The following is a 15804-nucleotide window of genomic DNA, read 5'->3' as shown; positions in this document are numbered from 1 at the left end:
AGAAGTTTTTCCAAAGGTTATATTGGTAGTTAAATGTTTTATTAAACAGAACAAGTAGTAAAAGATTACGTTGACAATCAAATGGGGGAACAATAAAAAAATATGAATAAAAACTGGAGATTTTAATGTCTATTACAGCGACTCAGAGGAAAGTGTCTTAAATATATGAAATAGTAGTCCCTCCCAAGTGTAGCCGTCCATTTTTTTGGCATTAGAAAAAAGAAACAACAATGGATAATGATGATGATGGCGGCTCATGGAAACCAAGTGATGGTGATGACTGATGTATAAGTCCGTGTTAATATGCTGATGAATTCCTAATGTCAACCGCGGATTTCAACTTTTAATTGTTTCACTCTAGTGTACAGAAAGATCATCTCCACGATGACTAATTATTTGAAATAAATTTATGGAATAATTATACATTAATGGTATCTGAAGGTAATAAAACAAATCTGAAGGATATAGTTAGACGATACTTGGGAGTGGTCAAAATAGAGTATGAAATAAATAATTAGATAGTGTGAAGTTTCTAATATTAAGAAAGGGGTAACAAACACGTAATATATGGATAATAAAGTCATCAATTTATCCATTGTTGGTGGTTGCTCCACATTTCAAAAGGTTGGCTAAGCTTTAGAATTGAGTAATATGGATGGTTGCAAAGGATTTTGTTGATCCATTCTCAAGATCCTGGCCAACCTGGAAAGTTACCAAATGCCTTTAGGCATCACCTCAATTCTCTAACTGATAAAGTGCGTAAACATAATTGTAGTGGCTTTGGTTTGACTGAAAATAATAGCACCTGTGGTTCAAAGTAGAACCCATAAAAAAAACCTACAACAAAAAATATAGTATTTTGAGATTTATGATTCAAAGATAAACACAGAAGATCTGATGGGCCAGTCGAGGGGATAAACATGCATAAGAAGATCAAATGAAAATAGAAGAATACGAATAAGGCTGTCATAACCTTGTTAAGTCTCATGCACTATTTCCCAAAAATTTGCTTGAAAATAGGAAGTCGGTTTTGGAGAAAACTGGGAGGTAACCCATTAGAGAGGCCCTCTAAAAACTGTATTTCTGCTATTGTTTTAACATTTTTTTGGGAATCCCAATATCTTTCTTCAGAAAATTTCTTTCCCCTCCCCCTACCATGGAATAGCACTTTGCTTCCATTTTTTATGATAATGATCACCTTCTTCATTGATTTGGGAGCAAAGGAAGCATCTAAAAATTAAGCAAGACATCAAGGTTGTGGCTTCATGAGGATAACTAAGCTTGCAAGTCGGATTTGGCTGATGGTACAACAAGGCGGTATCTTACCAAACCACATGCACACACATGGTACCATTCACGATAGTGTTTTAGGATTCCCATGTACTTCACCTAAGGTCAAAAATGATTTTGTCTATGACCCACTACTGAGTCATTCTTAAGTGATGTAGAGCGCAGCCATCTTATCCATTAAACAACCTAGAAGCTATCACTTCGGGTCAAATCATTAAAATAAAAGGTCCAAGAAAAAGGGTAGAATAGACCCCACGAGATCCAATAGGGCTGCAAACAATGTAACGGATAGACAATCCTTTTAGCAGGTAGGACCAACAACCAATCAAAAGAGGGCAGCCATTAGAAGTTATGCGAAAGAGGGCCAACCTAAGAAAATGGACAAAAGAAAGCGCTAAGATAGCTCCTCTAGAAAAATAAAATGCTAATGCGACAGAGGCATAACTTCTAGAGAGGTTAATGTAGACATACGGGGCCATGGTTTGGTGTGTGAAATCAAATTCAATCTAATGGAACCTGAAGAGAAATGTTCAAATTGATATCGAAAACACATTACACATATAGCAAGCACCTTGTGGGGAAATGTTTTCCACCCTTGACTTGTTCAATTTCCTGGCCTCAAGAAGTACTTGATGGAAATATATGTGGCCGGCAAGCCAATCACACATTCCACATCTCGTTTCATGTTCATTAATATAACGTATTCATTATAGTGCACGCGTAATGCTTATAATGAAGTCCATGAATACATTATCGGACTTAGTGAATTATGATGAGATCGTAATACAAAGATACATAGTATTTAAACATGTGTTCCAAACATTCATATTTGAAGAATACTCGAGAAGGACATCGATGTATCTGGATAGAATAACACTATCTAGCCTCACTCATATGATGAGTATGGCCGGTCCCGTAGCCATTAGTGTGGAGACACTAAGGATAGAGAGTGGGTGCTCTTTAGTGGAAAGAGTTCAGTGAATTGATCTGTATGAATCCCTGAATGGTATTACACCGTACTGCCAATGAGGTCGATTCACGTTACGGTTGTGTAAGTGGTCCTTAGACCTGAGACACCAAAGACGTCTTGTAGAAGGACGGTTGTACTTTGGCTATGGCCAACGAGTCTCTAATCATGGGATTCTAAACGGTCTTAGTTCGGGTGCATCAAGAAGTACACGAAGGCGATTGAGTGGTCAAGATGGGATCGTCCACCCTCGGTATAAGAGGTGACAGTTCAAGGAAGACGATATGATGAAGTCCTTGGCCAAGGTAATGAAATATGGGAGAAGAGTTCTCTGATGATTTTCGAATGCATCAGTACTAACTCGGATGATCGATTGGGGTTTGATAGTTGACCATACCCTAAGTTTTCCAAGGAGCGTCAATTGGATGAGGGACTATACATACACGGTAACCGATGACGAACAGGTTCCATGAAGTGAGTCGATACACACTCCCTTGTATCTTCTAGAACACGAGGTGTAGCTTGGCACCCCACGTGTTGGAGACTCAACCTATCGACTGGGTTAAATCATGCCGACATTAATTAATCTATATGATGATATAGTTGATTAATTTGGAAGGCCAGTGAAGGTTATTGGGTCGTTGGAGTCGTTAACTAGACTGATGCATGGGCCTAGAGGGTCACATGCAAATGGTCTTTTAGACGTCGGAAGATATACTTAAGTTTTGGGGGTTTTATGAAAAATACCCACTTACTATAAATAGGGGAAGGCTTTGAATGAAATTCACCCAGGCCAGAATTGTTTAGGGGCCTTCCCCTTCTTCTCCCCTCTCCCAACACCCCTCTCCATGCCCGATGCGATCGGAATGGCATAATAACAACGGTGGAGGTAGAACGGAGCTTCTCAACGAGAATGAGAATCGATGTGCAGAGGATCACGTGGATATGTCTAGAGGCTGCACACTTGAGCAGCTAGACTCATCTCACTCTGGGATCCAAGAAATCACGATTGTGATCCATGAAAAGGTACATTGTTTAATGGTTTTGTTGATGCTGTTCGATTTCGCAAAAGTCTTCCGCTGCGGATCATTTCCATTTGTTCATCCAGATCTTGGCCTCTAGAACCCAACAATGTGTTAGATCTTTCATGATCTTTGACATACCTCATACTACTTAAGCAATGATTATCAAAATGCTAGTAGGTTCATCATCTAGATGTAAACCAACGGGGGATGAGCTACCAAAGGCCAGCCAACATCTTTTAGTAACTAGAAGATGGAGCACCATGAGAATGATTATATGTATTAATAATTACCCAATATTATGATTGGTCACCATTTGATTCAATCAAATGGTGACACATGGCATGAAGTCGGACGTCATCTAGGATGTAATCCGGTCGACACCAAATATGATGGTTCGGTGCTGATAAAAGATGATGGTATCGAACGTCGACGGTGTCGTCGTCCGATGGATGCAATCCTGATGGGTTATGAAACTTTGACATGATGAATGGGTGTCCTACGTGTCGTACGTGTAGGCTTCGACTCGAGGGAGGCATCGAGGTCCGAGCTTGGATGGGGTCGCCGAGTGACGGTGACGATGGCCTCTCAAACCTCGTCAGAGCGACAAAAGGCGTCTACGAATGAACAAAATCTTTCCTCAGGGCTCACACGTAGCGGACGGTCTCGTCCGTACCAGTTAGACACTCACAGAGTCGTAGTTTCTCTAAATTTGCCTCTCTCACCTACCTAGCCCAAGCGCAATGGAGTCGAGACGAAAGTATACTGCAAACGGTAATTAAGCGAGCATCGGGAGAGGATAGCCTACCTCGTCGGCGCGGCTTGCGGTGCAGAATTTTGTCGACATCGGTGGTGATTCGGAGCGGGTGGAGCGGAGAGACGCCAGAGAGATCACGGCGGCTCGACAGGCGATGTAATGTTGGAACGATGATAAAGGTCGGAGGACAGTTGGAGGGGAGGGAAGCGAGGGCGATCGGCGTAGACGGGTCGGACAGCTAGCCTAGCTTGGTGAACACGACCTCTGAGTACTTTGTAGTATGGCCAGTTCCGCGATCGGTGAGTAGCCAAGATGATGGGCTGCGACCACCACTGAGGTCTGGCCAACGAGATCAGAGCAAAATTTCTCAATTTCAGTATCATCTGGAGTAGAATGTCGGGTTGAATCATCAATCTGGGACTAGTAGCCGATCGACAGTCATTTGTTCCCTCACGAACTTCTGGTGTTGTCTCGTAGGGAGAAGTCCGAATTCTGGTTCAGCTACCACAGGTGGATCCACACGCATCCCTTAGAATGCGATGAATTCCCAACGGCGGTTGGCAGCCTAATCTATTAGCAAGGTCTGAGCAAAATCCTTTGATTCGGCACCGGGAGGAGAATGCCAAGCATGAAGTCGTCAATCATGGGCTAAAGGTCAGAAGGCGGATGTGTGTTCCTTCTCAGACGTTCGGATTTGTTCTTTAAGGGGACACCCCTTTCTTCCTCGCATGACCAAGTGAATCCGGTTTTCATGCGCGGGAGTGCAACCCACGATCGTTCTCGTGAGGAACAGCCAACGACGATCGTGCGGGCTTGTTGGCGGTGAATCACCAAGTTCCAGGGAAAGGGCCGGTCACTGGTGGAGGCAGGGATGTGTGAACGACCTTCTTCCCATCAAGGGCAATTCTTCTCTCTTGATCGTTGCCTTGTCCTCCCTCTCCTCCCCTCTAGATCCTCCTTTCTCCCAAAGGGGGAGGGGAGACCAGAACAGAACAAAAACACACACTTCACAGATTCTTCCTGGTCTGAGCTATTGAGGCATCCCCCCTCTTCCCTTTATAACGTGGGGAAGAGGTCAAACGCCCCCATCATGGTTAAGGCGTTCCCCCTCTTCCCTTATAATGCAGGGAAGAGGTCAAATGCCCCCATAGTGGGTCAACAGGACGGGGAAAGAAGGGTCCACTAAGGGGCCCTTAAATAATGGGTCCCCTCATTACAAAATAAAGAAGGGAAATCAAACTGAAAAGAAAAGATAAGGAAACAAGGGGGCACAAGAGGGGGTGCGAAAACAGAGCGAATGTGAAGAAAACACAAGCCACAATTAGGAAAATGACAAAAAATTGAAACGCGATAATCGAGCATTTATCACCCGATCTTCGACGATGGTGGCGGGCGGCATGGACGTCGTCGTTGACGATCCTCGATGGCGTGCGCCATCATGGCAGGGTGGGAAATAAGATAAAAAAATTTAAGTAAATTCCACTAAATAAAATATAATTCATAAACTATTATATATATTGATTTAAATAGGTAGTATATAATTTCAAAAAATATATATATAAAATTTGGCTTAAGAAAATTATTATTTTTATGAACATTATGTCAAGAACTTCTTTTAAAATACCATAAAAATATAATATAACTAATAAAAATAGATTTCATAATTTTATTGTGTACAAGATATATTTATAATTATTTTGATGCAAATAATATAGATTTCATGATATCAACTTATCTGTTAGTGGGTCATACCATAGGAGATACAATGGAGTATACTCACTCTCGCATTGGAATATTATGGTCACCAATTACCATGTACTTATAGTCTCTCACCTGTTTGATGTTCCAATGATGACTTAATGTCTGGTAAAATGTCAAACCCTACTCACTCATCCAAGTTAATAATGATGCGTTAGGAAATCAGTGAAGAGATCTTCTCCAATATTCAATTATCTTTGTTAGGAATGCCAATGAAGAGATCTTCTCAAATATCCTCTTTACCTAGGGTGGATGACTCTATCTTGAAAACTCGATCATCTTCAAGAACTTGCTGCACTTGAGCTAAGAGTATTTGAAATTATATTATTAAGAACTCATAGGTGACACCTAAAACACAAATCATCCCTCTAAAAGATGTCTTTCGTGTCACAAGTCTAAGGGTCATTTCACAATCATGGTGAGAATGAACATGATTGATAGTTTGGTATGAAATTAGATTCCAAAATAGTTTTCATGGCATGCATGTGTAATTATTTTAATAAAAAATATAAACTTCCTGATATTAACCTATCAATTAGTGGATTACCATACCCTAGAAGACGAAAAGGAGTATAGACACTCTCACATGGAATCTTAATATCACAAAGTACTGTGTACATATGGTCTATCATCCACTGTCACACGGTCAAATCCCGAGCTAGGTCTCTTGCTTGAATCTAGCATGTGCCTGCCTCAGTGCTCGGAGAAAAACACTGAGCCGCCTTGATCTCTTGCAGCGGAAGTCTTTGTAAATGTTTAAAATCGTATAGAAGGGGTTAGAGGAGATGGTAGGGACGCAGCCCCGTCGGGGAATAGGATCATTGCATTAATATCGTGAAAGGTTACATCGTAGTTGGGATAATTACATGGGGGAACACGAGGGGTGATACAAACGAACGAGACGTGACACCTTGCACCAAGGTAGTGTTGCCTCTCCGCCTCGAGGTCGCCGCTCCGCACTGCCGCTACACATGTGCCCCGCGCGTGGCAATCACACATGCCACCCCTGCCTTGACGATCACACACGCCACCAGCACCTGCGTCGACACCTTCGCGCGCAGTCTGCGCGACGCCGTTGCATTCGACGCCCCAAGCTGGGCGCTGCGTGCCCAGCACTACCCGCGGGGCGCTACGCACCCTCTATGCCGCCTTGACGCCCTCAGTGCGCCACATGCCTCAGTCTCCTAGCGGGATGTCTCCCTAGCCCGCGCCCCGCATACGCAATGTGCACGCTGCCTGCGCGGCTGCTGCGCGGCACCTCGCACAACTCCGTGCACTGCACCCGTGGCACGCTGTCTGGTTTGTGCATCCCGCGTCCGCGCACATCACTTCCCGCTCTCGCACGACGCTTGGCGCTCGCGCGTAGCGTTGGCGCCCACACGTGGCGCTTGGCGCTGGCGCACAACGCTTGGTACGCGCGGGCTCTCGCCTATCAGCCCGTGCGCCCATCACGCGCGGACTTCACCTGATCCGTCTTGCCTTGGGCGTGCACGGACACACGCATCGTGTGTAGTGTATCACCACATACAAGGGCGATGGCCTGAAAGATCAGGTTTGGGCATCGCTACCCATAATGACTCAGTCATTTGATATCGTGAGTCTAAAACGCGAACACGCCCTCCCAATAAGCACGCAGGCCTCTGGCAGGGAATGCCGCCTAGTTAGGGACCTAACATCCACTCATAGGACAACTTAGGGTACGACCAACTATCAAATGCTAATAAATCATTAAAAATCTCATCTTTTATTGAGAAAAAATGATTCAACCTTCAAAAACTTCTTCAATCATCTTCAAAAACTTGCTGCACTTGAGCTATGAATTTTTGGAATTATATAGTTATGAACTCATAGGTCATAGTCAAAACACAATCGTCCATCCATAAAATGTTCTTGATGTTTCAAGTCTAGGGATCACTTACACAATCGTGAAGTGAATCAATATGATTGTCAATTTGGTATAATAGCATTCAATGATTCATACAGATAATCCTGAGAAATATTTTCCTGAAGAATGTCCACTATTTGTCCTTAGTATCTATACACTAATAACTATGAGATTAACCATACTCATCATATGAGTTAGCCTTGGACGTAACATTTTATTCATATAGTTTGATGTCCTTCTCGAGTTTCCTTTTTATATGAATATTTAAAACACATGATTAATGACTAGTGATCTATGTATAATGATATCACCATGATCGACTAAGTCAGATCATATATTCATGAACTTTATCGTAAGCATCACACATGCATTGTAATGAATATATGATATTAATGAAAATTGAGCAAGATTGGGAATGTGTGATTGGCTTACTTGCCACATATAGTTTCATTAATAATCCTTAGGGCAGAGGAATATGATGCGACAATGCACAATTTAAATAACTGTAAATTTTAATGCAATAATCAATAGACCTAATTAACTCATCCTCAACTAGTAAAATTACTCCAACATTCATTTTGAATGTTAAGCATTACTATTTCACAAGAAAATCAAAAAAAAATTGAATGGAGAAATCTAAAGACCCAGAATTGAAGGCAAAAAAGAAAATATTTTCGGTACACATGAATACAGCCCTATAATTTATTTGGCAATTATTGTGATACTTACAGGGAATCAAACAGCCAACCCTTCTAATTTATGTCTAAACTTTCATTACAGTATATGCGTTCTACTCCTAACCTCACCCAATCAAACCAGCCAAGGCAATCCGCGATGTTATTTATGCCCGGTATCTTGGCCTTATATATTATAAAAATGAATAACCTCCATCTTTTCAAGTTCATTGAACGTGCCACGTGGCAGTTCCTCATTTAGTGGGCTCCACCCTAGCCAGCTAAGAAAATTCCCTCAAAAAGATGGGTTTTTTAATAAAATTTCGGCAATGTAAATCTTATCGATTTCCACGGTTGACAAGTCGGCCACGATTCACGCCCTATCACAAAACGACAAAACCACTTCCCGCGCCTAACAAGAAAATTTCTTCCCAAAATGCCCCTACCATCATCTATAAATATACCGCTCCCTTCTCTCTGCAGTCTTCTTTCCGCAATCTCTTGACGGGGCTTCATAGAGATAAGTTGAACTCTTCTTTCTTGTTCTTCGTTTTCTTGCTTTTGTTTTGAATTTGCGGGAGAGAATCGAAGTTTCGATCTCTTTTTTATGAGATTCGTGGATCGACGTTGCAACTCTCGCGTTTGATTGTGAAGCTCGGAGGAAAAGAACTTTGATCGGCGTGGAGGATTTATGAGATTCGGTATCGCTCTAGACCGAGTCCTCCTCCAGCATTCCTTCTCGGTTGTGTTCCTGCACTGGTTCTATTCGCTCTCGTGAGGTTCGGATCATCTCCTGATTGCTTGATCGATTGACTGCGACGAAAAAAGATGCCGCCGGCAAGTGCGAAATCGGCTTCTTCGGGATCGGATTCGGATCCGCTGGATCAAAGGAAGCGCAAGAGGATGGAATCCAACCGAGAGTCGGCCAGGAGGTCGAGGATGAGGAAGCAGCAGCACCTCGGCGAGCTGACCAGTCAGGTTGCTCAGATCAAGGACGAGAACAGTCACCTGGCGTCTCAGATCAGCGTGTTGGAGCGGCAGTTATCCAAGATCGACTCCGAGAACGCTGTTCTCACGGCGCAGGTCGTGGAGCTCAATGATAGCTTGAAATCTCTCAACTCTGTTCTCCGCTGCGTTAAGGAGTTTGGTGGTGTGGCGGTGGATATTCCTGATCTTCCCGATCCGCTCCTCCGGCCGTGGCGGCTTCCTTGCCCCTCTCAGCTCATCACCGCCTCCGCCAAGATCTTCCAGTGATCAACAGCTTGGTGTTTTCAGGTTCTGTCGATCATCGCCTTGATCCCCAAAATCTGTGTATCTTCGAAGAATTCTGTCTGATGTTCGATGATGAGCAATCCACTTTCCGGTCATTTCAAGATTTATCAAAGTACAATGATGAATAGAATCGGTAATTTATGTTAGAAACTTTATCCAATCCATTGCCCCGATCCCCGAATATCCTGTATCTTCGTTGAATATTATCATTAACTTATTTCTCCTTCGATATTCGGTGTTGGACTATCTATTTCGCCACCTTCTCTAGATATATCGATGTTCGATGATGAATAACTTAGCCATCTCTGGTAACAAAAAATTGTCCGCTAAATCGCCTTGAACCCCCAAATTATATGTATCTTTGTTGAATTCTTTATTTTATTATTCGACATTTAACCAGTGTTGAATGCCATAGATGTTCGATGATGGACAGTCCATTTTCCCGCCAACTAAATTTTGAATAATTTTTCTTATTCAGATAAGATTACGAATATACGAGAAATACACGTAGAATTCAACCATTAAATGCTCAGTATTTCTTCATTGAAGAGTTCTATGAACGATGAAAAATCCATTTCCTGCTATTTAAATATCTATCGATGTTCGACCATGATCAATGGTTTTAATGTTTAGGTAATAAACATAATCCGCATCAAAGATCACTCAAGTTCCTGGTATCTTTATTTAGTTCTGTCATTAGACTCTCCATCTTTCTGCCATCTCAAGATTTATGGATGTTGGATGATGATCAAATTCACTGATTTCATGAAGATATCGGTTGCTATAGTGCCAATATCCGATACCGAGATCTGTCTCGATGTTGAGATCTGTTTCAGTCTCAGGGGGAAGGATGACGATGTCAGATATCAAGTGTGGATATCGGTTTTCGATATCCAACACCGATATATTTCATAAAAATATATTTCATTCATTGTTAAAGAGCGATTAGGCGAATCAACTTGCGGTAGAGGGTATTCAGAGCTTTCAATTTGTTTATTGGCGTTGTAATATATACAACTTGAACTTTTTTTTTCTTCCATATAGGATAACAGCAGGATTCCAAGATTAACAAACTCTGAATACTTTATCCCAAATGGAAGATAAAAGAAATTTCGGGATGTATTTATTAGATGAAGTATTGATAACATAAATATATATTATTTATTAGCAGATTATAATATAAAGAAAATCTATCGCGATAATATTAATTCATTTAATACATATACCTTGTGTAATATATACATTGTATGATTTTATATATCTTTCATATGGGATAACAGGATTCGAATTTTAATGTAAACTGTTATCCCATATGGAAGAAAGTAAAAATATTACACTATATATTCATCGAGGTTGATAACATATCAAAACATAAGTCTGTTAGATTTCAATTAACCTATGAATAAGATAGATAGCTGAATTTTTGTCAGTCAATACTGGTACTGGTATCTGGATACCGGTTCCGACATCCGGATATCGAAAACCGATATCCGATATCCGTAGCTTCCCTCTACCCACGGTACCAGTACCGATATCCGTCTCGTCATGAAAGGGGGGTTGCTCGCCGATTCGCCGCCGGCCAAGGACGAACTCGTCGGGGACTGGGAAGAACGGGCGGCGGAGTCGGGAAGAACAATCGAGAACAAACGAGAAATTTCCCAACCGATTTTCAGCGCGCCGATAAGTTAGAATCGAGGAGAACATCCCCAATTCCCGTCGATCGGGTGAGCAATCTTCGCAGTCGCGGCACTCGACAAGAACAGGGAAGAACAACCGAGTAAGAAAATCGAGAACAAACGAGAAATTTCCCATACGATTTTCCGCGCCCCGACAAGTTCCAGCCAGAGATTTCAGAGAAGAGAGAAGGGAGAAGGGAGAACCAAGGAGAAAATCCCCAATTCCTGTCCATCGGGCGACCGATCCTCGCAGGTACGGCACTCGTCAAGAACAGGGAAGAACAACCGAGTAAGAAAATCGAGAACAAGCGAGAAACTTCCCAAACGATCTTCCGACAAGCTCCAGCCCGAGATCTCAGCAGAACAAGCGGAGGAAGGAGAAGCAAGAACCGAGGAGAAAATCCCCAAATCCCGTCAATCGCTGTAGCCGCGGCACTCGCCAAGAACCGGGAAGAACAACCGAGTAAGAACAAGCGAGAAATTTCCCAAACGATCTTCCGATAAGTTCGAGCCAGAGATTTCAGGAAGAACAACCGAGGAAGGGAGAATCAAGAACCGAGGAGAAAATCCCCCAAATCCCCAAAATCCCCCCCCAATCCCCCAATCCCCCGATCAATCCTCGGCTCGTGGATGATCAATCCTCGTAGGTGCGGCACTCGTCGGCCTCGGGGTTGTCCTTGCAGAAGGCGTCGAGGGGGTCGGCGGTCTTGGCCTTGTCCCGCGCGTGGCTGGCGGCGGCGCTGAGCTCCTCCACCTCGTCCCACGCCGCCACGCACTCGCCGCTCACCGGATCCCCCGCGCACGTCTCCTTGGCGTTCTCGATGCTCTCCTGAACCTTCTCCGCCAGCTCCGCCGGCGTCGGCGGCCCCGACGACGCCGCCCGCCAGCTCCGCCGCGCGCCCGCCGCCGGCATCCGCACCACCGCCGGCGCCGCCGCCGCCCGCCGCGCCGCCGCCGCCGGCCGCGCCGGCCTCGCCGTGGACGCGCTCACGCCCGCCAACGCGCTGGCCATGGCTCGATCTCTTCTTCTTCTTCTTCGCTACGATCGTTGTTCTTCGTCGAGGAGTGGATAAGAATCTCCCCCTGACGCCTTCATATGAAGGCCGTCGCCGATAGTCTCGTACACAGGTTCCTTATCCCTCTTTGGCCAATCATTTTCCGCCACGTGTCCCTGTTCTAGATATTTGTTTTTCCTGGGGAAAAAAATCGATGGGTGTTTTTTTTTTCTTTTTTTTTGTGGGTTTTTACTGGTCTGAGATGAGAAGCCATGAGATTTTTTTTTTTTTTTTGGGTGTGTTCTTCGCGCCTGAATTTTGATCTCTGCCCGTGGGGAATCATCGGAGGATAGGTTGGAATTTGTGAAGATAGAAATATACGAGGAAGAATCCCGCCCCTCTTCTAGATTTCTACGGCGAACATTGGAGGATGATTTTTTTTTTTTATGGGTTTTTACTGGTCTGTGATGAGAAGCCATGAGATTTTTCTCTTTTTTTTTGGGTGTGTTCTTCACGCCTGAATTGTGATCTCTGCCCGTGGGGAATCATCGGACTATAGATTGGAATTTGTGAAGATAAAAAATATACGACGAATAATCACTTTTCTCTTCTAGATTTCTACTGCGAAAATTGGTGGATGATTTTTTTTGGTGGATTTTACTGTTCTGTGGTGAGAAGCCATGATTTTTTCTTTGCTGCCGCGTGTTCCGGTTCTAGATTTTTATTTTTTCCTGGGAAAAAAAAATCGGTGGATGGTTTTTTTTTGTGGGTTTTTACTGGTCTGCGATGGGAAGCCATGAGATTTTTTTTTTTTTTGGGGGGAGTGTGTTCTTCCTAGCTGAATTTTGGTTTCTGACCGTGGAATCATCCGAGTATAGATTGAAATTTGTGAAGATAAAAAATATACGATGAAGAATCCCATTTCTCTTCTAGATTTCTACTGAGAAAATCGGATGATGATTTTTTTTTTTTATGGATGTTACTGTTCTGTGATGAAAACCCATGAATTTTTTTTGGGTGTGTTCTTCCTTCACAAATTTGATCTCTGCCCTCCATAGATTGAACTATGCGAAGATGAAGAATCCAATCCCTCTTCTCCATCCTTGTCTAGATTTTTTTTCTACTTTTCCACTCGAAAAATCTGAGGATGATTTGTGGATGTCACTGTTCTCTGATGGGAACCCATGATTTTTTTTGGGTGTGTTCTTCCCACCTGAATTTGATCTCTGCCCGTGGAATCATCGGAAAAACAGATTGAAAATATGTGAAGATAATATACGATGAAGAGTCTCATCCCTCTTCTCCATCCTTGTCAAGATTTTTTCTACTTTTCTACTTCCAAAATCGGAGGATGATTTTTTGTGGATTTTACTTTTCTCTGATGAAAACCTATGATTTCTTTTTTGGGTTTATTCTTCCCTCACGAATTTTCTCTCTGCCCGTGAAATCATTGGAAAATAGATTGAAATATGTGAAGTTAATATACGAAGAAGAATCCCATCCCCCTAATGGATTTTTTTTTAAAACTTTCGATTATACTTTTCTGCTGCAAAAATCAGAGGTTATTTTTTTGAAAACCCACGATTTTTTTGGTGTTTTCTTCCCTCACGAATTTGATCTCTGTCCGTAAAATCAATGGAAAATAATTTTGAAAATATGTGAAGATAATTTACGATGAAGAATCCCATCCCTTTGTCCATCTTCTCTTGATTTTTTTCAACTTCTGATTCTGCTTTTCAACTGCAAAAATCTGAGGATGATTTCTTGTTGACTTTACTGTTCTTTGATGAAAACTCATGGTTCTTTTGTGTGCCCATGAAATCCTTGGAAAATTGTCTGAAATATGTGAAGATAATTTGCTCACCACACACTCCACATAAAATTCTTTTAATCTAGAAGAAATGGAGGATTTTTTGTTTTTTTGAGGTGGGTTATTGGCACGCCACATGATTAATTGATATTATTGCAATCTGATGGAAAATCCCGGGTCCAAATCTCTAGATATTAGTGAGATGTCTCCACGTCTTGAGCAGCCATGATATTTTTTATGGTTTTTTTGCTATAAAGCTAAGAAAATAAAGAAAAATAAGAGGATAATTTTCTCATTGCATGATTAATGCATATTAGTGCTCCATGATGAAGAATCCCAGCATCAAATCTCTTGATTATAGTAGCGTGTAACCATAATCTATTTTCTTTTTCGGCTTTAATTTCCCACATATATTTCTTTTACTTCCGAATTCCTGGAAAGTCTGGGAGGTTTTTTTAGGACGATAAATTACTCGCCACATGACTAATAGATATTAACTCCGGCTTCAAATCTCCAGGTTATTTCCACGTGTCCTTTAACTATGATATTCTAGAACATATGGGGGGATATTTTGATATTCGGTTATTTTTTTAGGAAGAGAATTTTCTCGCCACATGATTAATATAAATTACTGCTCTCTGATGAAGATTTCCAGCTTCAAATCACTAGGTTATTGTGGTGTGTGACCATAATGCATTTTCTATTTGTACTTTTATTTCTCACAATTTTTTTTCGCTTCCCAAGGCAAGGAAAATCTCAAAAACAAGGGAAGAATAATTTTTCTTTTTATTAAGGAGGATAATTGATTCGCCTTAGAATGAGTAGATCTTTTTGACACAATATTGTAAAAAAATTCCTCCCCCGACTTTTAAGGATTTTAAGAATTCTAATCCTGAAATTTTTTCAAATCAGGATGTATATTTTCACCATTCTTTTTTCTCTCATACAATACTAAATTGCTTGGTAGAGTAGGCGCCACAGGAAAATTTTACCTTTTTGTTTGATTAGATCTTTGTTTCTTTTCTTATGATTTACTATCTTAAATTCAAAAGATATTTTAAAATTTGCCTGTAGTATCATGTCCTGGTAGACATGATCGTGCTATGTTTTGTGAATTTTTGCACCAACTATGTGAAAATTCTATAGAACCGGACCCCATGTGTGATTTGCAGTGCAATTTTTGGGCAGAAATTTGTGACTCATAGCTCATTAAATCTAACATTTGGATGGACGATTATATTATTAGAAAAAGTTCAATTAAAATTATCGATATTCTAAAATTTAAAAAATCTTGATATTGGTGAACATTTTATAGATATAAGGTATTAGGTAGGCTCAAATATCTTATAATAACTTTATAAATTTGAATATACCTTCAAAAGTCTTGATTTCCACAAATTTATAAATATTAATGAATATTTTTGGCATATTAAAGTATCACCGGATATACCTTCAAAAATAAGTAGACATTAATATTGATTTCCACAAATTTACAGATATCAAATAAGAAGTAGACATTAAATTGTCTTATAATATCTTTATAACTTTGAAAATACCAGTATAATTCTTGGTATCAATCACTGTTTAGATGTTAATGAATATTTTATAGAATCATACTTTAGGTAGACATGAAAATTTTATAATAGCTTCATAGGATGAAGCTTTATAATTCTTGTCTTTGAGTTTATAAAATGAGAT

The 15804-nt window shown here is 41.4% G+C and overlaps 2 protein-coding genes across 2 annotated transcripts; one reads left to right on the top strand and one right to left on the bottom strand.

Moving 5' to 3' along the window:
* The first annotated feature begins 8827 nt into the window (after positions 1-8827).
* On the top strand, positions 8828-9854 carry BZIP53 (basic region/leucine zipper motif 53). The gene has a single exon (XM_078589235.1). It carries the CDS (start codon positions 9182-9184, stop codon positions 9605-9607), a length of 426 nt encoding a protein of 141 aa, XP_078445361.1. The 5' UTR covers positions 8828-9181; the 3' UTR covers positions 9608-9854.
* Positions 9855-11765: 1911 nt separating this feature from the next.
* On the bottom strand, positions 11766-12377 carry LOC144714149 (calvin cycle protein CP12-1, chloroplastic-like). The gene has a single exon (XM_078588844.1). The coding sequence runs from the start codon at positions 12311-12313 to the stop codon at positions 11936-11938; it is 378 nt and encodes a 125-aa protein (XP_078444970.1). The 5' UTR covers positions 12314-12377; the 3' UTR covers positions 11766-11935.
* Positions 12378-15804: the final 3427 nt, after the last annotated feature.

Source organism: Wolffia australiana, chromosome 17, assembly GCF_029677425.1.
Source record: "Wolffia australiana isolate 7733 chromosome 17, ASM2967742v1".
NCBI classification, from domain to species: Eukaryota; Viridiplantae; Streptophyta; class Magnoliopsida; order Alismatales; family Araceae; genus Wolffia; species Wolffia australiana.
Note: the sequence above shows the minus strand (reverse complement) of the source record. Positions and strands in the feature narration are given on the sequence as shown.